Here is a 20773-nt window from a genome sequence, read left to right as displayed (position 1 = left end):
GATGTTATACAGGTTTACAAATGTCAAAGCATCTCAAGACATTCATACGGTATTATAGTTTAAAATCAAGTTGCTTTGGCGCTAAATTTGTAGCCACTCACTGAAATTGCTTCTTCTCAGTCAGTATTGAAAAAATTACTTCATTTATAATTTTAGTTTACCCAATACTATACTCACCTACCTGACATATATTATTACCCCTTTTTAACTAAATAATTTACATAAAATTCGGAGAACCTTTTCTTATTTGTTATTTCTTCGGTGTTCTTAATTGGCTAGTCAGAATATTTAATGTTTTTATTCCATGTGCGCAGATGCTGAAGGAATACATGAACCTTGGCATCACTATCCTGGTTGCAGCATGTTCGGGTGAGGCAAATCACGCATTACTCGGTTAGTTGTAAATATGACACATGCGAGCAAATTTGTGTTTCGATGTTTTGAGTTCGATTCCGCGGAGAAGGCAACGGGACTAAACTTCACTTTGAAAGAAATTCGTCCTCCATGACGCACGATCCTCCACACGCTTCCCATGCTGACAGTCGTTAAAGCTGAATGTGTTCAACATTCAGCTTATGTACTTCATTATTTGTTATGTTTATTTCCTTATTATTCATATATTCATATTCTTATGTTTATTTCCTTATTATTCAGCTTCATTATTTCATTATGTTTATTTTCTGTGCACACGAAAAGCAGATGCCTTGGTAATTATGTACAGTGAGATTACAAATTACACAAAACTTAAGTGCTACAAACTGAGTTAAAAACGTCAATATCCGCTGCGATCCAATACGGGCAATCCTATACGCATAGCGCAAGATCGCAATGTTTGTGTAAGTAACAGATGATTAAGCGAGTCTAAGGCCTTTGAAAGATCTAAGTATACTGTATCCACCTGACCAAGCTGACTAACAAGAGACGAGCAAATTATAATAATGACATTAAACTTATTGTTACCGATGTTCCATTTACAAGCCGTGTGGTATAGGGCTAATCTTACGTTTAAAAGAAATCTACAGGTGTTTAGACCTTTGCGAACGGGCATATCAAAGATACGGGTCTGTGAGTTTTACATCATTCGTTCTTCCACTTTTATGTACTGGCACAATCACATAATTTTTCCAGCGCATATCTTTTTTTCCAGAGCACCCTTTATCAATGAAACTTGGGACACCATCGAATGCGACTGAAAACTTTGGCACATTTTTTTTAGTATTGCAAGTTTGATGTCAGTGTTAGCGAAAGATTAGATTGACAGGTAATCGCTCGAACCGCTACTCAAATTGGGCATAGACGTTCCAGATTCTTTGAATAAACTCAGGCGAAGTAGTTTGCGGAAACGTTTGACACATTTTCAGGCTCACGTGAGATAGTGCCCGATGAGTCGACTAGCTTATTGTCGAAGTTGTAGTCGTGCGTTCCTTGACATAGCGCCAAAACTATATGAGATTACTATTCAAACTACAATCCACACAGCCGCGGTACATTCTTTTATCACGCCTCATCAAAGACTTAGCTCGTGCGCGAGACTCGGAAAATTTCGCACACCAAAACGCTAAGTGTGACACTTTATACGAGGTGTGATCAAAACGTTCAGAGACTGATTTTGCAGCGTAAAAAGAGAAGGCTGCACAGTGCTGCGCGCGCAGCAGTCGAAGGCAGTGACATTCCTGTGTCGTTATGCCAAAGGACGTCGCTTTGTGAACGTTTGGAACTGCGCTACACGAGTTTGTCTGAACACATGCACGAGCGTAATGGCGATATCTCCATAGAATGCAGCAAACCAAAGCAAGAGCGAACATCAGTTTTATGTCAAACTTGCAAATATAAGAGATACCTTTGAAATGATTCACCAGGCCAAAAAGCTGAAAATTTCGCAAAGCGTTTTAAGTGGCACCCGCGCTTCAGGGATGGCAGAACATCGCTGAAAGACGAAGAGCGGTACAGCGACCTTACCGAACCTCTCCTTGACTTCAGTGGTGTTCTGCCACTCTTGAAACGCGAGTGCCACTCAAAACGCCTCGCACAATAACTATTGTTTCACTTAACGAAACAATACCATAGTCACACAAAACGACCTTGTTGAAAAACAGATTAGCCATTGCACGCCAACCACGGACGTTTTGGTAGAACGCTGTATGTTATACAATTAATTTAGGTGATCTAGTTTGGCGCAGCTTTGTGATCTCCGTTACTCCGTATAGCACGAAGAAAATGGCCTGAAAAGGGAACCCATTGGCTAGACACCGTCAACATTACCCTTGTCGAAGTATTCTTTATTCAAAGCAATGTGAAATGAAGATTAGATTTGATGTTTCGTTTTAACTTTGTGCACGGAAACGTTTTCCCTTGTAAAACTGTGCTAAGCACTTCCCCAACATCATTACATAAGGTGGCCAGATAAGGGCGTGGAACGAAAAGTGCCTCGATCCTCGAGGCTCTAGGGGCTATAGACAGCTTACTACTTTCGCAGGCTCTTGATGACGCGTCTTCACTATTTTTCCCCCTTTAGACGAGCGTGTAAGCGTCGTCATCTTTCGGTGCCCCACCGCGGGTCACTTGTAACGGCGGTAGAGTGCCAGCCACAGCCGGTGTTACAGACGGGCGATCACTTCCGGTCATCCGCTTACTGCCCGACGCAAAAGGTCGGGAAAATGAATCCTTTTAAAGAACCATAGCGAAGGTCGCAGAACCAGGAGCGCGTTGCGACAGCAACGTCGGAGTTGGCGATGACAAGACGTTCTAAGTGGTACAATGACGCAGCAGTTTCGTGTGTTTTTGAACAGATGCAGTATCAGGGACGCGTTCTTTGCCTTAATCGGGGCCACTTACTTGACGAGCGAATCAATTTTATCGAACAACGTCACCAGCAATTCGTTGCCATAGCCGCACCCACTGCAGGCACCAAGGAAAGCAGCCGCCGTTGCTCTGTGCGTACTGAAGCCCCTCTGCATGAAGTATTCGTATTCATCTTCGATGACTTCAATGCACTTACAACAAAAACGGCGGGTGCCACAGGACCCCGAGCAGCGAAGGAATTGCATCCAGCCAATAGACGGTTCAGAGCAGAGCCCGCACACATCTTTCGACCACGCCACGCTGCGGTCGAATGAACATATATCTACTATGCACAATGTTCCGTTGAGTTAGCTAACTTCGGCTTTTGCGTTTTAAACGAGCAAAGTGTAAGCCAAAACCACATTTATTTTCACGCAAGGTCCGGGCACCACAACTTCACTGTCTTCCAGCCACAAATGCACCGAAACACCTTGCCACACGAGTGAAACCATCAACAAAAAGTCTTGTCAGACATGACAAATACGCTGTTAGCAGCATTCTTAATGCTCAAACATCAAACACTGGCCATAACAAAAAAAAAAACGCTTTTGTTGTTTTTTTACGAATCTGGACACTTGGTAAAAAGTCGCCGAGGAATTCATCCTCCGTCATTGAACGGCGCTAAGGTGAAGCGCAGCGCCGGCCAGTCATGGCCGCCGAAATCCTTGCCGAGTTTTTCGTCAAGTGCGCAGATTAGAGCCCTAGTACAATGGAAGATTTCCCCGGTCACCAGTGCTGCTTTTCTTTTTAGTTGCAAAGAAATTTTTATTTTTGTCGTGCTAATTAAAACAGACGCGCCTGCTTATAAATTATAATCCATCATATATATTCGCAGCGGAAGTCTTCGGGAGATTGGGTGGGGAGAGGAAGGGGGGTGGGGGGGGGTGGGGGGTAGATTATACTTTCCTTTGCTTGATTTTATTGTTTAGTAGGACTACCTGTCATCCAGCTCTCCTCCGACGCAAAAGCTTGGAACTATGCTTAATGTGCAGGTAACGGAGGCTGTACTTCATTCCGCTTCATGTTTGTGTTCACAGCACACGTGTTCTCCATGCTGAGGAAAGGCGGCATCTTCGAGATCCTTCCCACGACCAGCTTCTTCCCGACCGTTCACGACGCCGTACTCCACACGCAGCGCGACAAAAAGGTTTTGAACTTTACGCATACACTTATAGTCGGGAACGTTACAGCCTCTCCGAAAATAAATTGCACCCCCTAGGGAGTGTTGTAAGCGCTTAAGAGATTAACTAAACCACCGAACGTGATGGGAGTAGTCCCTTTTGAGTGGTGTCCATTCGGGATGGCTTGTACACCCTAAACGCGGGTGTACAAGTTGTGAGGCCGACTGTAAACAAAGGGCATCTGACACCGCAAAAAGGAATTTCTTTTTCAATTCAATTGAATTCAATGTTTATTTACCATTTTTTACAAAAAATGTTAAATAACCATTTACCATTTTCGCACCAAGCGTCGTGTAATCGTCTGAGGACACCACCCAATTAATTGGTCACTTTATAATGCGATATTTCCCCCCCAAAAAAGGTCACATCAAAACCAGAGGATTAGTGCGAAAATATGTAACGTCACCAATTCGGGAAGTCACGTGGGTGTTTTCATTATTTCTCGCGAATACGCGTTCGATGTCAATTTTTCGCCAACCTGTTTATGGGGTTTTGGTGCTTGTAAAAATTTTGCTCCATAAATTATATTAAATTTTTAAAGCGATAGCTTTAACGAGCTTGTGTCGCAGAAACGCCGGCGTCGGTGGCTTGGGAGGGGAAAATCTTGATTGGTCGATAGGGTCATGGTCACAGCCACATGACCTCGCGCGGGAATTTCAAACCCACAACGCAGGCGTGACGTCACGAGTGGAACGAAAGTGATTGAAACATGACTTGTGGTGCGAATCGGAAAGATAGTGCGTGGAAATGTTGGGTAGCAAAAGTGTGGAGGGTTTGTTGATGTTCCGTGTGTAAGCAATTGTTTGAATATGTCCTAAGCTTCTCTCGTAAACCCATGTAAAAAAGTTGTATCTAGAAAGACTGAAGAGCTTCTGGGTCAGGGTCCCAAGTTTTGTTTAAATGTAAAGCCGTCAAGATTGGATATCTTATCGTTGATTCAGACAGTTGCGAAAGTAGTCAGTCAGGGTGAAAAGGCAGCATTAGTGGATCAAGCGGTAGGTCGGGTGGTAAGAATAATGGGCAGAGATTACCCATCATAAAGAAGGAGCTTTCGAGAAGCAAGAGCGGTAAAAAACGAGTTGAAAGGAAAATTGTTAGAGTTGGTACAAACAGACAAGAGTGGAAAGCTCGCAATCTTACCAAGGTCAGTTTACGGGAGGAAGGCAAAGGAAACGCTGGATAACCCTTTTTTTTTTGCGTGTGTGAATGGATTGGAAACATCGAAAAATTTAGGAAAAAGATGTGTGGGATTCTTAAGGAGGAAGACTTCGAAGGTAAGGCGAAAAGTATAATGAGTCAAAAGCAGTCAACTCTGAGTTTCAAGTTTTTTTCTCAGTGATTGTAAACCAGAGCTTCCTTTTCACACTCCTGCCATCCAACATTTCCATTTGCTATCTTTAAAACTTTGCCTCCTCAAGTGTTGAGCATCTTAACGCTGTTCAAAACCAAAGTTCTTCACTTGGGGAAAGAACTTTGGTGTAAATGTGGCGTTCAATACGAATTTCAAGTTGGGCAACCTTACCTTACCCCATTTCAAAGAGAAAACCCATAGAGAGATATCGGCCCCTTGTGAGGAAGAAGTCGCGTATGAGATACCTTTAACGCGTGGTTTTAAGTCTGTGTGTTAAACTTCCAGGTGTTTGGATGATAGACTAATTGAGCATAAAAGAAACGTAAAAATCAAAGCGGCCAATCCTTAAAATCGCAACAGATATGCAGGAATGCAACAACTACACGACACAGTGGCCGGAGACAGAAGTGGTACAATGATGTCAAGCGAGTTGTAAGATAAACATTTATTATTAAGTCAATAGGCACCTGTATAAGCCAGGCATCCATGCACCTTGCTGACAGTACCAAGGCGTTCCTGCATTTATAATTACTTTGGTTCTTGCCTTGTGTGTGTGCGCGTTTATTTTTTTGTCTAGTGTAGCAGTGCAAGAATTTTTTGGAAAGTTAGATTTTAGTGTGAAGATGACAAATAGCGTGGACGGGAGTTTAGGCGAACTAGTCCCGAGCCAACTCGTCATAGAGGAACTGGTCCCAGCGGATATCTCGTCATAGCCATCTCGTGCACGGGGAACTCGTAACGGCGGACAAGTGAACTTTTGTCAATTTCGTTGAAATTTGTTTGTCGAAAAATGCACCTCCGAGGCTTCAATTGCATAATTTACAATAGGTCATATTCGTTTTTCTACTTGTTACAAATTATAACAAGTAGAAAAACGAAGAGGCGTTCTACACAGTGCGCATCTCGTTTTTTTTTAAATTTGAACTAATAAAAAAAAAAAGCGATAAATTGGGCGAGTTGGTTGAACATCTCCAAACGTGAAAACAGCGCAAAAAATTGACAAGGGACGAGTGAAAGAAGTGCACGGACAAAGCGCTTTGTCCGTGCACTTCTTTCACTCGTCCCTTGTCAAATTTTTGCGCTGTTTTCACGTTTGAAAAAAAAAAACATTCTTAAAATTGAAAGAATAAAAACACGAAGGTTCACGCAAAAGAGTGCTTAGGGTGCGCACCATACCTCGTCGGCACGTAGATAAAGGGGGGACACCGAGACCGCTAGACACGCGAAATCATCGAATCATTCCAAATCGAGAACGCGAAAAAGAACGTTTCATCGGCATCCTTAACTCCATCGAGACGTCCAGCGAAATTTCTCAGGCCAGAACTGGAAAGAATGTGCAATTCCCCGTAGAAATTGTACTGTCATGGATCTTCCGCCCTCGCCTGGTCGTTCACCCCCTCTACCATTCCAGCATCTCCTTGTCAGGGTGATCTCGGGTACAGCGCGAATTTCGTTAACATAATCAGACGTCGTTGCTAAATGAAAGGGTGTTGTTGTTTAGTCCTCCTTCTTCGTGTTTGTGTTCTTTCAATTTTAAGTATCCACATTTAATCGTCTCAACAGAAGCATTTCTCATATTGAACTTTACGATACCTCTTACAAAAGTCTGCCTTTCTAAAAGGAACTATGAAGAGTGATTATACAATAAAAAAGAGGGGTCACAACGAAAGACAATACTCCCGTGTGGGACGAAAGGCTGTCTAGCGAACAAGATAAAAAAAAAAAAGAAGTAAGATATGTGAGAAACGAACTGAAAACATTTGACCACTTTTCCTACGACGAGAAGGTCAATGGAACTATGGTTGTATTGACCTTCTCGTAGTAGGGAGAGTGCACTCTCCCTACTAGGGATCACCTAGATCGAGATGTCCTCCTTGACCAGTTCACCTACGACCACTTTTCCTATGAAGAGTTGGTTGCGACGAGTGGACCTGTTTTGTTTATTCGTCGAAACCAAACACGTCGGCGGCCCATTCGTGGAATGGGTCTATTCGTCATGGGGCAATTCGTCGAAGGAAAACTCATCAGAGAGGCCAACTGGTCGCAGCTTTCTAAAAGCCAAAATATGTTTGTGCCTGAAATTTTAAAGCAAATACCGCGCTATAGTAGTAATACGTAAAATCGCCGCACGGTAAGTGACCTCCGATGTGCTCTTTCTTGTCGATGATAACAACTTGCCACTTTCGCCGCTTCCACGGTGCAGTGTGGGACGGTCATATATATTTCGCGCGTGTATCATTGGGTCGCGTGTTAACCTACCCAGCCCACCCGTTCACGCCGCTTGTCGGCGAAAGTCTGCGGGAACTCATTATACAAAAAGTAAGAAAGAAAATTAACAAAAAGGACGATCCCCAGATGACACATTTTTCAACTTATCCCAAAGTTATTTCCTGTCTTCGCCCTCTTGTGATTTTTTTTTTGTCTCATAATTTAACGAGTTCATTGCGCTTAGTCCAGACACAGATAAAAATGTTGTTCAAAATGTAACCACAAAATTTTACCTCGGACCGTCATTCCACCCATTCGACGAATCGACCTTCGACAGAATGACTTTTTCGACTAGTAGTTTCCTTTCGACAAATTGCCCTATTACGAATTGGCCTATTCGACGAATTGACCATCGACGAGTTGGCCTTCGACCAGTTCGCTTTCGACGAGTTGGCCGGATCCCGTCGGAAGTGTGCACATAGGTGGCTGCGAAGTTAGTAAAAAATATAGGAAAGAGAAAAAATTTTGTTTGTTTGTTGCATTGGTTGGTTGGTTTCAAAGTGTATATATGCTTAAAGAAAACCTTAGCTTCAGTGTATATGAGAGGTTTACTGAGTAAACTTATCAGCTGAGTTTGAGACGTCCGTCTCACCGACTTCTTGCCCTGTCTCTTCTACTTTTGGTTGTTTCAAGGTTTTTTTTACGCCCAGTCTCAGGTGTTTTAACATAATGCTGTTTTAGATTATACGTGCCTGAACAAGAGTGTGGGGAAGCCATGAGGGACCGGTTTTCGACCGGCGGTTTCCTTTGAGAAAAAAAAACTGGTTTTTATTTGCATCTCCTTGATAGTTGGGTACTTATAGGTTATGTTTAAAAAAAAAAATCTATGTATGTTTAAAGAAAACAGCTTGTCAAGTTTTCTTTCAGCATGCGTCAAAGATCCAAAGACCACAATAACTTATCTGCCGGTGCTGTCGGTTTCGACATTGACCGGAATTTGATTTAAAAGGTTAAAAAGCGCAAACGAAACAAGGAGAATAAAGATACAAAGACGACGGAATTCGACCATCGGAGCAGTCGAGTAACGACGGCTCCGGCAAACACTGCACTCGCCAAATCGCCTCGCCTGAGAAGACAAAACAGCCCAACTTCCCGCTTTCTAAACGTCGGGTGCAAATGACCTGACGATCCACAAAAGCATGAAGATGGTTCCGAAGGACCAGTAACGCACTTTCTCAGAAAGTGAATTGAATTGAAGTGATGGCTGTCGATTTAGAGGAGGTGATACGCTGTGCGTCTAGGACAGAATAGTTCCGCGCACAATTATCTGGGACAAAATGGCACCGAACAAAAAATTGGGCTCAACCTTTGTTTATGAGATATTAAACGTTATGTGACGTTATGATGTCAAGCTGTGAAGTCAAGTGATACCGGGCGACGTCAATGATAAATAAGGCGTATATTTTCCAGCGTTTACTGATAAGACAAATAGGCGGGTGTTTTTCAGTGCTCATTATTTTTAAATGTCGGTGTATTACGGGGATTAGCGGTTACAAAAATATCTCATAAAAAATAGAGTCTAAGTGTAAGAGTGAAGGATTTTGACAAAAAACACTATTAGCTGGAACAAAAATCTCGAGAAATCGGTGATTTTAACCAATTTCGTATTTTTCACACCATACATGTTTATCGCTGTTTTTTGGTCTTAACCGATTCGGTAACTTTGACACCTGAGCGGACGTTTATCTGCCTTTCTTGGTTAAACCTTGGAAGTATTTTATGCTTTAAAAACGTTAAACAAACTGGATCTGAGCGAATACCATGTTCAAACCCAAACTAAATAGTTCCAGTTACTTTCTTATTATTTATTTTTATCATTGTCGTTATTAATGTATAAAGATAAGACACGTCTGCGAAAGGGGTTTGTTGTTTTCACGCACCAACTCATCTTTCCGACGACATTCTACTGCGGTGGCGCTGCTGTCGGCATTTCGTATGCATGTTCTTCGCCCAACCTTACTAGAACCACTCAGTTGGGAAACTGCCATAGAGCCTGCTCTGAAAAAGCGGCGCCGATCCTTATCCCAGGACCGAGCTAATGGCGATCAGAACGCTGTCATTTCTCCCGCAGCGGCCACTCCGTGAACTGCACGGCTGCACTTACTCGCTCCGTCGAGTCACGGAAGGGCTGGTGGCGCCATCTCGCAGGACCATCTTGCAGTAGCTATGTAAAGCAACTTTCATGTCTCAACTTGTCTCTAAAGGGTGGCGCTGTTATCGTATTTAGCTCGGTCTCGGTGGGCGCCAGCGGCCCAGGTTTCAAGCGCAAGTTTCCCACCTGAGTGTTTTAGTAACGTTGGCTTCGCCCCAAGCCAATCTGGCTTGCGACAGGCCCCTAACTGCCATAGCTGCGTGCTCCATTTTGACTGGCCCTTTTTCGTATACAGGACCCCAGCAGCCAACCGGCCCAGCCCAGTGCGCCCTACTGAGCGCCAATGCCAAGGAGAATGGGCCGATCGGCCAAGACCCCATCTTCACGTACAGTTCGGACGCTGGTTCCAAGCCCATCGCGCCGAACTACAGAACCAGAAGCGGCTCGGCGGGAAGAAGGCGTTCAGTAACCAACGAGTGCAACAGGCTCTAGGAAACTATCGCTGTTGATCCTCTCCTGCGCGACTACGTTTCTGGGAGCAAGATCCGTCAAGAAGATCCAATGTGGTCACGCGGGTGATTAGGCCGCCACCAATTTATCGAAGCAAAAAAAAAAAAATACCCAGAACGAATGATTTTGGGAAACTGTCCAACAATACATGGATTGCACGTGACGTCATCGCTTCATGCTGGTGCTCCTTCGCACTATAGTCAGTTACAGGTTAAGAAGGTAGCGGCAAATGCTCCTCAAAGGGAATCGGATATCCCTCCGCCACCTCCGCATCCAATAGCGTCCCACCGTTTCCGTGACGCCGCGGCCAACGCGCGAGGAGGGTCTTGCCTTTCTGTACATATTTGCTTTATCTTTCGACTTTGACTTAGCATTGTGGAAGCCACGAGAGGGAGATTAGAGTTCTCGCCCACCGACGGAAACAAATACGACTTTCGGGGATTAGCTTCCCCCCCGATGGATACAAAGGCTGCTTTCAGGGGCTCGGTTCCCTCCCCGATGAATACAAAGGTCGCTTTCTTAAAAAGTGGGATCGGAGACAAGTGGGACTCCATTGAAGCGGAACAAGGAGCGTTTCCAGTGAACTCTTCTTTCGACTGCGGAGAGATTTGAAACGGGCGCATCACACTTGTGGGAGGAGCTTCTCCTACCTTCTTGACTTGTAACCGACTATAGCTCTTGCCGAGAAGTGCACGCCGCAGTAGGTACGCGCTCGGCAGCAAGGTTACTAAAATTCCCTATGATGTGACGTCAGTGCAGCTTATGTATGCGAGTATTCGCAGGCGGCCGTATCTGTTTGCTTTGGGATTAAGCGCATACTGACAGAGAGCGTTCGCCAGATTCATTTCACATTGGCAAGACCATTGTTCGTGGCACTCGACGAGTGTCTTCAACAACTCATAAAGTCACCGACATGTTGTTGAATTTTATCGAGTGGCCTTAGGCCCTATGGATGGGTCATCGAATCCTGTTCATGCCTTCAATCGAGTCTAGCATTTTCCGAAGGGAAATGAATCATCCACGAGCAAAATAAAGCAGCTTTAAATAAGGACGGTTGCACAAGCGCACTCCATCAGTGAAACTGCGCAGCAAACTTCGACACAGATCCAAACGTATGAGCCGTGCAATGCATGGCACGCGTGTTGTTGCGTAGGAATAAAAATGAACCAAAGCTGTGAGCTAGACTATTCAACTGCCTTTATCTTAGAAGAGGAACGGCCGTAAGAAATGTCATCACATTTCAAAAAACGCGCCATGCTGGGTATTCAGAATCATATTGATTGGGAGGTTCTGGGATGCCTTTGAAAGGTTCAATACTCCTGAAGAGGAGGAATTTCCCGTAAAATACCGAGCATGTGCCTGTTGCAATAAGCCCTCGCCTCCCACTTCTCAAACGTTTCAAAAATAGAAAAAGGGCATATCACGCGCCCAGATGACTTCCACGCCAGATGCTCGTCGCGTCAGCAGCTTCTCCGAGCACTTCGGTGCAAAGCGGTGAAGCCCACCACATCAGGCACCCCTTTTGCATTATGACAAGACAAGCGCCCACCCCGTCTTTTAAGATTATCTCAATATTTTAAGCGGGCACTTGCCCAAGACTATATCGCGAAATGCTTAAATATAATAAAATACATTGATTGTGTGGATTCATCCGAGTTATATATTTACAATTTTCCCCCCAACTCTAAATATTTACTTTGGACCAATTTGGATTTGGGATCATTCTGTCGAGGGCGATTTTGCCATATACCCTGCATTTAGAAAGTAATTTGACTCTATGTTGGTGTATCTGCCTCACATCTTGGTGAAATGTAGAACTTAGCAGCGCAAACGCTCTTAACAAAGTGGTGTGATTGGCCTAAGCTATTTTGGGGCACCTTTCGGAGCAGCTAAAACAGTGTTTTGGAGCAGCAAAAGTCGCCTTTGGAGCCGCCAAAACAGTGCTTCGGAGCAGCAAAAGGGGCTTTGATAGCAGATATTCTTAGAAAAATAAAAATATTCGTTTGAACTGCTGGAAAAACGAAGGGCACTTGGTGTTGTGCTGTAATGTGATGTGACGAAACTCGCTGCTTGTGTTTTTACTGCTGAGACATCTTACAAGTGTACAGTGTTGTAGGCGTTGCCGACCGCAATTCGGAAAAACCGCTTGCCACCAAAATCTGGCACGTCGGACACCGGTAAGGTGCCCGACGTGCCAGATTTTCGTCAAAAAGTGGGCAAACGTAAAACAATGGATTGCAAGCGTCCCGGCTGGTGCCTCTGTCGTGCAGTCATGTTCACGTTCACGTGAGGGAAACTTCGACAAGCTTGCCGGTGCACGTGCTTCGTTCAGCGAGCAGAGGCAACGGCTGTTCGATCGAAACCGAAACCATGCCACTCGGCTCCGTCGTCAACTGGTTCCTAAAACTGTGTGCAAAGTGTAACTGTCCAGCATACGACAAAAAACAGTCCGGCGGCGCGTGATGGCCAGGCCGGCAGGCGAGGTGCAAGCTAAACAAACGAACAAAAACTTTCAGCCTTTCTGCTTTGGTGAAGAAGGTAGACCAGTGGAGCTCTAGCTTCTATTCTCGGCTTTTCAGGCGAGCGACCTGCTCCTCTTATGCAAGGAAATCTGAATCGCTCGACTCGGTGTAACTTTAGGCGATAGCAGCCTCGCGGCGGTTTCGAAACCATTTGCGCTGCTGCGCATGCACTTCGCCGCTCATTCCGTTCCCGCTCTTCTTCCTCCGAAGAAATGTTGCCGCCATCTATGAGCGACGGCGGCAAGCGGACAACCGGCAAACACAAACACAACCCGCTGGACAGCTACCGCCATCTATGAGCGACGGCGGCAACCAGAGTTATGACGTTTTAGCGAACTGCGACATTTGAGCGAATCGACGTTTTAGCGAATAACGGGGGCGCGCGTTAACCCATTCGCCGCGCTGCGCTTACGCCGCTTCGCGGCGACAGTCTGCGGCGGCTCATTACAAAAATGTGAACCCATTTGGCCCACCCGAAAACGCCGCTGCGCGGCGTCTGACTATTCGCTAAAGTGTCATTCGGTGAAACGTGGGTGTTCGCTGAAACGTCATTCGATCAAGTGAGTGCCTCCCTGCGGGGGACACGATCCTGGGGAAACTAGCCCTTCTCCGCAGTAAAAAAAAAAGGACCTGAGCGCTTCGATGGAAGACATCGCGAGCCAGGGTCAAAAAGCTCATGGAGCGCATGTGCAACGACTGAACTCGAGACAAACAAGCGCGCTGTGCGGGTTCAGCGTGCAGACATTGCCTTTTTTTGCTTTAGCTCGCCTCTCTTCATCAACGTTCTCTCGCGGCAGATTTCATGCACCAGGGTCCCTCGAAAGTAAGCCCACCGAAAGAAACCTAGGTAATCAATACTTCAACACAGCAGTCTTTGTAGTAACGTATGATTTAAACAAGAACACGAATGTTGACGAACAGGTGCTTAGTTTCATTTTAGAAAGCGCCATATCTCCAGCTACGTGGGGATGGCAACACCCGGCGTCGCGCGACCACAGTGACTGGAAGGCAGGGAACAAATATAGTTTTCCCACGGCCGTTGCTTTAAGGAGCGAGTGCTTCAGCTCGCAAAGTAACTCCCGCCGAGCAAAAACGTGGTTTCGTTTTACAGCATGACGGCATGACTGGTACCTGGCACGGTAGCGTCAGAGCCACGGTGGAAGAAACATTTAGTTGATGACTTTGTCCGACGCGTCGAAATTATGTTCTGCGCACCGAGCGCTTCACTCGGACGGGGATAGATGGCGCCCAAGTATGGGATCGGGCAGAGCCGTATAAACGGCTCTGGGATCGGGATCCCTCCCAAATCGACCTGGTTGTTTCTCCCCAGCGGTGGTCCTGCCATTCCCTCGCTCACCGCCGCTTCTAAGTCATCGGAGTTCGTAATTCTGTGTTCTCAAACTTCTTCTGGTTAAGGCTCACCCTCGTGCACGATGCTGGCACCTGTGATCGACACAGCACCAAAGCAAAACACGAGGCCAGCCACTGGCCGCACACCACCACCACACCGCGAAAAAGGCGAGCACGCTACGCCGCCGACACCGTGGCCGCCGAGGGACCTCATACCTCAGCACCCTCCGCGACGGCGCGGAACTAACTACACCTGGTTTGAGGCTCGCTCCCCGCGGAGGGAGCGGCCAGTCGTCACCTTTGTGTTTCTTCCACTGTGGTCAGAGCGTACGCAAACGCCCACTAAAACAATTCCAAAATGACGAGACGGCAGGAAAAGCCGCGCAAAAACCAGATGGACGATTGATGCAGGGTATTTCCTGTCGTGCGGCCGCTTGTGCCCACGCATGCTCAATTACGATACTCGGTTTAGTTTGTTTTGAAAGGTGACCGAAATTGGTCCTTTGGCGCAGGCTTGGCGCAGATTACCCATATTTTGGCAAAATTTAGCAAGATGTAGCAGGGTTGGTCCTTTGGCGCAGTTTGGCCCAGCAAACACATTACTGGTAGAGCCTTCTAGCCCAGACAAGCAATTGCCATACACAGTATATTTCTCTTTATCCTGAACTTCCTTAAGATATGAAAACTCGTACAGTAAGCTTTGTAGCCCACCTTGGTACAAGACAGTCTAAAAAAAAAACAAAAAAAACTGCACGAGATATACGAGGCACGACTACATTATGTGAGCACAAAATGATTTGAATCAACGAATTACCTGACCACAGGTCAGCCACATAAAGAATCGAGGCACATCACTTCCAGAATGCCAGCTATGTAAAAACACTCATTTATTCCAGCAAAAACGTGTTTTTTTTTTTTTTTTTGCTCTTCTCCAATACACTAAACAGCCAAGAAAAAAAAAAAATCCTCCAACACGACAAAAAAATGCACACATCTAATCTCACATAACTGTTTCCAATCAGGCACGGATGCACACCAACCAACCACACACCGAAATTTTTTAACGCACATCGCACACCAGCAGTTTTTCTTTTTTCCCCTTGAGGTTCCATACGCAACACATAAGAGAGAAAAGATGCACAGACATACACGCTCGGCATGTGCACAAAATCCGCCCAATGCCACCATCTTTTTTTTTCCTTTTTTTCTCACGCACACACAACACTCACGCCACATTCTCCCAGATGCTTCACGTAGTGGGTAGCTTCTTCACATGCTGCTCGTGCTTCCGTCTTCCGCCGCGTCGCTGAACCCAAAGACTGCAGAGTCATCTTGCATCCGTCCGGTGGACGTCGCGTGCTCCGACGGTCTAGAAGGGGCACGCTACCTCCCGCTGCACTCGTCACTGCTTCCGGTCTTCCCGCAAGCCCGAAAAATAAAATAAAATCGGAACGGCACAACCGTAGGACTCTGACGGCAAAGACAGCGTTCGTACCGTCGGAAACTCAAATAAGCTACAACGGAAGCGAGTTAATAAATATTGAAACGCAAGAACGTCGACGTCGGCGCTCGACGACGAGTGAAAACGAAAGAGGAAAATCAATGTCGTGGGTTGTGGAACGTCTCTCTTCCAACGTTCTTCCTCTGTGTTCCGCCACAGGTGTCGGCCGCAGGGTCGCAGTTGTCGTCGTCTTCTCAATTCGCATCTTGAAAGCCACGCGCCGTCTGCCCCTGGTCGGGCAGAGTACTCTGTGTTTGCGATGACAGACGCCCCGCGACGAGAAGTCCTCTGTCGGAGGCGTTCGCTCGCCAGGCACGCACGCACACACGCACACAGGCACGCACAATCGCACAGCCACACTGCAGCCAGACCCACGAAGAGCGCCGTTCCTCTTCCCAGCACCGACGGGACGTTTTCGGCGGAGCGGGAAATCCCCACTGGTACTCCGGGAAAGAATTTTAACCTTTGGAAGATTATATGAAACCAACGCTGGATCGAAAATGGATGTTGGGTTGACCGACGTGGAAGCAGTTTCGAACCAACGTTTGAAGTTGGAACAAACCGGCCGTCGATGTAACTTTTTTTTTTTCCGAAGATTTTTTAACCTTCGGAAGATTATATGGACGTTTCCGTCGAGTCACAGAAGGGCTGGTGGCGCCATCTCGCAGGACCATCTTGCAGTAGCTATGTAAAGCAACTTTCATGTCTCAACTTGTCGCTAAAGGGTGGCGCTGTTATCGTATTTAGCTCGGTCTCGGTGGACGCCAGCGGCCCAGGTTTCAAGCGCAAGTTTCCCAACTGAGTGTTTTAGTAACGTTGGCTTCGCCTTAAGCCAATCTGGCTTCTGCGACAGGCCCATAACTGCCATAGCCGCGTGCTCCATTTTGACTGGCCCTTTTTCGTATACAGGACCCCAGCAGCCAACCGGCCCAGCCCAGTGCGCCCTACTGAGCGCCAATGCCAAGGAGAATGGGCCGATCGGCCAAGACCCCATCTTCACGTACAGCTCGGACGCTGGTTCCAAGCCCATCGCGCCGAACTACAGAACCAGAAGCGGCTCAGCGGGAAGAAGGCGTTCAGTAACCAACGAGTGCAACAGGCTCTAGGAAACTATCGCTGTTGATCCTCTCCTGCGCGACTACGTTTCTGGGAGCAAGATCCGTCAAGAAAATCCAATGTGGTCACGCGGGTGATTAGGCCGCCACCAATTTATCGAAGCAAAAAAAAAAATACCCAGAACGAATGATTCTGGGAAACTGTCCAACAATACATGGATTGCACGTGACGTCATCGCATCATGCTGGTGGTCCTTCGCACTAGCTCTTGCCGAGAAGTGCACGCCGCAGTAGGTACGCGCTCGGCAGCAAGGTTACTAAAATTCCCTATGATGTGACGTCAGTGCAGCTTATGTATGCGAGTATTCGCAGGCGGCCGTATCTGTTTGCTTTGGGATTAAGCGCATACTGACAGAGAGCGTTCGCCAGATTCATTTCACATTGGCAAGACCATTGTTCGTGGCACTCGACGAGTGTCTTCAACAACTCATAAAGTCATCGACATGTTTCTTGAATTTTATCGAGTGGCCTTAGGCCCTATGTACGGGTCATCAAATCCTGTCCATGCCTTCAATCGAGTCTAGCATGTTCCGAAGGGAAATGAATCATCCACGAGCAAAATAAAGCAGCTTTAAATAATGACGGTTGCACAAGCGCACTCCATCAATGAAACTGCGCAGCAAACTCCGACACAGATCCAAACGTATGAGCCGTGCAATGCATGGCACGCGTGTTGTTGCGTAGGAATAAAAATGAATCAAAGCTGTCAGCTAGACTATTCAACTGCCTTTATCTTAGAAGAGGAACGGCCGTAAGAAATGTCATCACATTTCAAAAAACGCGCCATGCTGGGTATTCAGAATTATATTAATTGGGAGGTTCTGGGATGCCTTTAAAAGGTTCAATACTCCTGAAGAGGAGGAATTTCCCGTAAAATACCGAGCATGTGCCTGTTGCAATAAGCCTTCGCCTCCCACTTTTCAAACGTTTGAAAAATAAGCAAAGGGCATATCACGCGCCCAGATGACTTCCACGCCAGATGCTCGTCGCGTCAGCAGCTTCTCCGAGCACTTCGGTGCAAAGCGGTGAAGCCCACCACATCGGGCACCCCTTTTGCATTTTGACAAGACAAGTGCCCACCCCGTCTTTAAAGATTATCTCAATATTTTAAGTGGGCACTTGCCCAAGAGTATATCACGAAACGCTTAAATATAATTAAAAAAAAATTGGGTTGTGTGTGTGTGTTTATACAGCCTAGAACTTGGTCTGCCTCAGAGGGGCGACGAGTCTCCCAGCTGTAGATGAGAAATTTAGCCAGTGCGGTCCAGCCGCTAGCCTGGGGTCTTTAACGTGCATCACGCAGTAGTGATACACGACCGCACGCCGGTACGATGCTCATCCAGATCGAAACGGGCAGGGGTGGGGCTCGAACCCAGGATCTGCAGAACCCAGGATCCCTGGGTTCTGCAGCGCGAGCTTTCGCTCCACGTGCTCCGAGCTGGTGTGCGCTAGACCACTCGGCCACCGATCCCCCCTTTAAATATAATAAAATGCGTTGATTGTGTGGATTCATCCGAGTTATATATTTACAATTTTCCCCCAACTCTAAATATTTACTTGGGACAAATTTGGATTTGGGATCCTTCTGTCCAGGGCGATTTTGCCATATACCCTGCACTTAGAAAGTAATTTGACTCTATGTTGGTGTATCTGCCTCACATCTTGGTGAAATGTAGAACTTAGCAGCGCAAACGCTCTTAACAAAGTGGTGTGATTGGCCTAAGCCATTTTGGGGCACCTTTCGGAGCAGCTAAAACAGTGTTTTGGAGCAGCAAAAGTCGCCTTTGGAGCCGCCAAAACAGTGCTTCGGAGCAGCAAAAGGGGCTTTGATAGCAGATATTCTTAGAAAAATAAAAATATTCGTTGGAAGTGCTGGAGGAACGAAGGGCACTTGGTGTTGTGCTGTAATGTGTTGTGACGAAACTCGCTGCTTGTGTTTTTATTGCTGAGACATCTTACAAGTGTACAGTGTTGTAGGCGTTGCCGACCGCAATTCGGAAAAACCGCTTGCCACCAAAATCTGGCACGTCGGACACCGGTAAGGTGCCCGACGTGCCAGATTTTCGTCAAAAAGTGGGCAAACGTAAAACAATGGATTGCAAGCGTCCCGGCTGGTGCCTCTGTCGTGCAGTCATGTTCACGTTCACGTGAGGGAAACTTCGACAAGCTTGCCGGTGCACGTGCTTCGTTCAGCGAGCAGAGGCAACGGCTGTTCGATCGAAACCGAAACCATGCCACTCGGCTCCGTCGTCAACTGGTTCCTAAAACTGTGTGCAAAGTGTAACTGTCCAGCATACGACAAAAAACAGTCCGGCGGCGCGTGCTGGCCAGCCCGGCAGGCGAGGTGCAAGCTAAACAAACGAACAAAAACTTTCAGCCTTTCTGCTTTGGTGAAGAAGGTAGACCAGCGGAGCTCTAGCTTCTATTCTCGGCTTTTCAGGCGAGCGACCTGCTCCTCTTATGCAAGGAAATCTGAATCGCTCGACTCAGTGTAACTTTAGGCGATAGCAGCCTCGCGGCGGTTTCGAAACCATTTGCGTGGAGTTCCTGTGCTACCTACGGTAGCAGAGTTGCGCATTCAGCCTCGGCGCGTGGCCGTAGCCGTAGCGCCGGCTTTCCCTGGATGCTTTGCTCCTCACGTGACTAAATTTGGCGAATAGCGGCGCCGCGCGCGCCGCCGCGCATGGAAAACAGGAGAGGAGGAAAAGGAGGTGGAAAGCAGGGAAACACACGCCGGGGCAAGAGAAACGTCGGCGGAGCGACCGTAATGCGTGGCTTTCTTGCACGCCACCGGATGCTTTGCTCCTTACGTGATGGATCTCGGCGAATAGCGGCGTGGCGGCGCGGGGGAAACAAATGCGCAACTCTGGCTCCCGTAGGGAGCCTATACAGGAACTCTACATTTGCGCTGCTGCGCACTTCGCCGCTCACTCCGTTCCCGCTCTTCTTCCTCTTACTTCCTGGATGGATGGATGGATGGATGAATACGGCTGAGCCCTTTGAATCGGGCGGTAGCTTACACCACCTAGCCATTTTGTTTTACCATTTAAGCTTAGAATATTTAAATGTGAAATCTATATTCACTCCGCAGTGCAAAGAAAGTGAGGCTATGAAACCCCCTTGCCATCAGTGGATAAGAAAATACCTAGTTTTCTCTCGATTTCTGCCACCATTCACTTAATCTTTGCTTGGTAATCTCTACAGTCTTGAAATCCACTCTCCCTTCGCTGTCTCTAAAACCCAATGACTTTATTAAATCTATGTTGTCTTCGGTAGGCATAGGGTGAAGCCCTTTACAGTAGAGTATCAAGTGCTCAGCCGTCTCGTCCTCCTCTCCACAAGCAGTGCACACTGTATCAATTTCCTGGTACTTCACTCTGTATGTTCTGGTTCGCAGAACACCCGTTCTTGCCTCAAACAGCAATGAGCTTCCCCTAGAATTGTCATAAATGCTTTCTTTGGCAATAACTCTTTTGTTTAATCTATAGCTTTCCAGAGCTGTCTTTGTCTGCATTCCCTCTAGCCACCAATCTCTTTCTGTGGCCTTAACTTTCTTCTTAACTGAGACTTGCTCTTCGGTATCTTCGCTATAGCCCAAAAACTTTCCTCTTAATTTCCTAGTGCGCTGTCTCCACTTTGTGTCTACACTCCTCATGTATAAATAGCTGAAAACCTTTCGTGCCCATTGCTCCCCGTCCATTTGCCTCAACCTATCCTCAAATTCTACCTTGCTCACCGCTTCCCTGCTCTCAAATGATGCCCATCCCATGTCTCCTTGTACTCCCTGGTTTGGCGTTTTGCAATGTGCCCCCAAAGCCAGTCTACCTACTCCGCGCTGTTTTATTTCTAGTCTCGCATGCACTTCGGATTTCATGCATAGCACTGCGTTTCCAAAAGTCAAGCCAGGCACCATGACCCCTTTCCAAATCTCTCTCACCACCTCATACCTGTTGTAATTCCAAAGTGCTCTATTTTTCATTACAGCTGCATTTCTGTTGCCCTTACCTATTATATACTTTTCATGGTCTCCGAGATATTCTGC

The 20773-nt window shown here is 46.7% G+C and overlaps 2 protein-coding genes across 2 annotated transcripts in view; one reads left to right on the top strand and one right to left on the bottom strand.

Annotated features, from left to right (window-relative positions):
- The window catches only part of LOC8053991 (solute carrier family 26 member 6), a 40284-nt gene extending 36224 nt beyond the window's left edge, over nucleotides 1–4060 (top strand). Inside the window, exons 16-17 of the mRNA XM_029966792.4 lie at nucleotides 315–369; nucleotides 3879–4060. Of these exons, the coding sequence (XP_029822652.4) occupies nucleotides 315–369; nucleotides 3879–4060 (237 nt within the window). The remainder of the gene's footprint in view (nucleotides 1–314; nucleotides 370–3878) is intronic.
- A 10918-nt stretch (nucleotides 4061–14978) lies between these two features.
- LOC8029842 (exportin-1) overlaps nucleotides 14979–20773 on the bottom strand; it is a 52269-nt gene continuing 46474 nt past the window's right edge. The window contains exon 24 of the transcript XR_005797949.2: nucleotides 14979–16189. The gene's annotated coding sequence lies outside the window, so the exon portion shown is untranslated. The remainder of the gene's footprint in view (nucleotides 16190–20773) is intronic.

Source organism: Ixodes scapularis, unplaced genomic scaffold, assembly GCF_016920785.2.
Source record: "Ixodes scapularis isolate PalLabHiFi unplaced genomic scaffold, ASM1692078v2 PGA_scaffold4__175_contigs__length_147842914, whole genome shotgun sequence".
NCBI classification, from domain to species: Eukaryota; Metazoa; Arthropoda; class Arachnida; order Ixodida; family Ixodidae; genus Ixodes; species Ixodes scapularis.
Note: the sequence above shows the minus strand (reverse complement) of the source record. Positions and strands in the feature narration are given on the sequence as shown.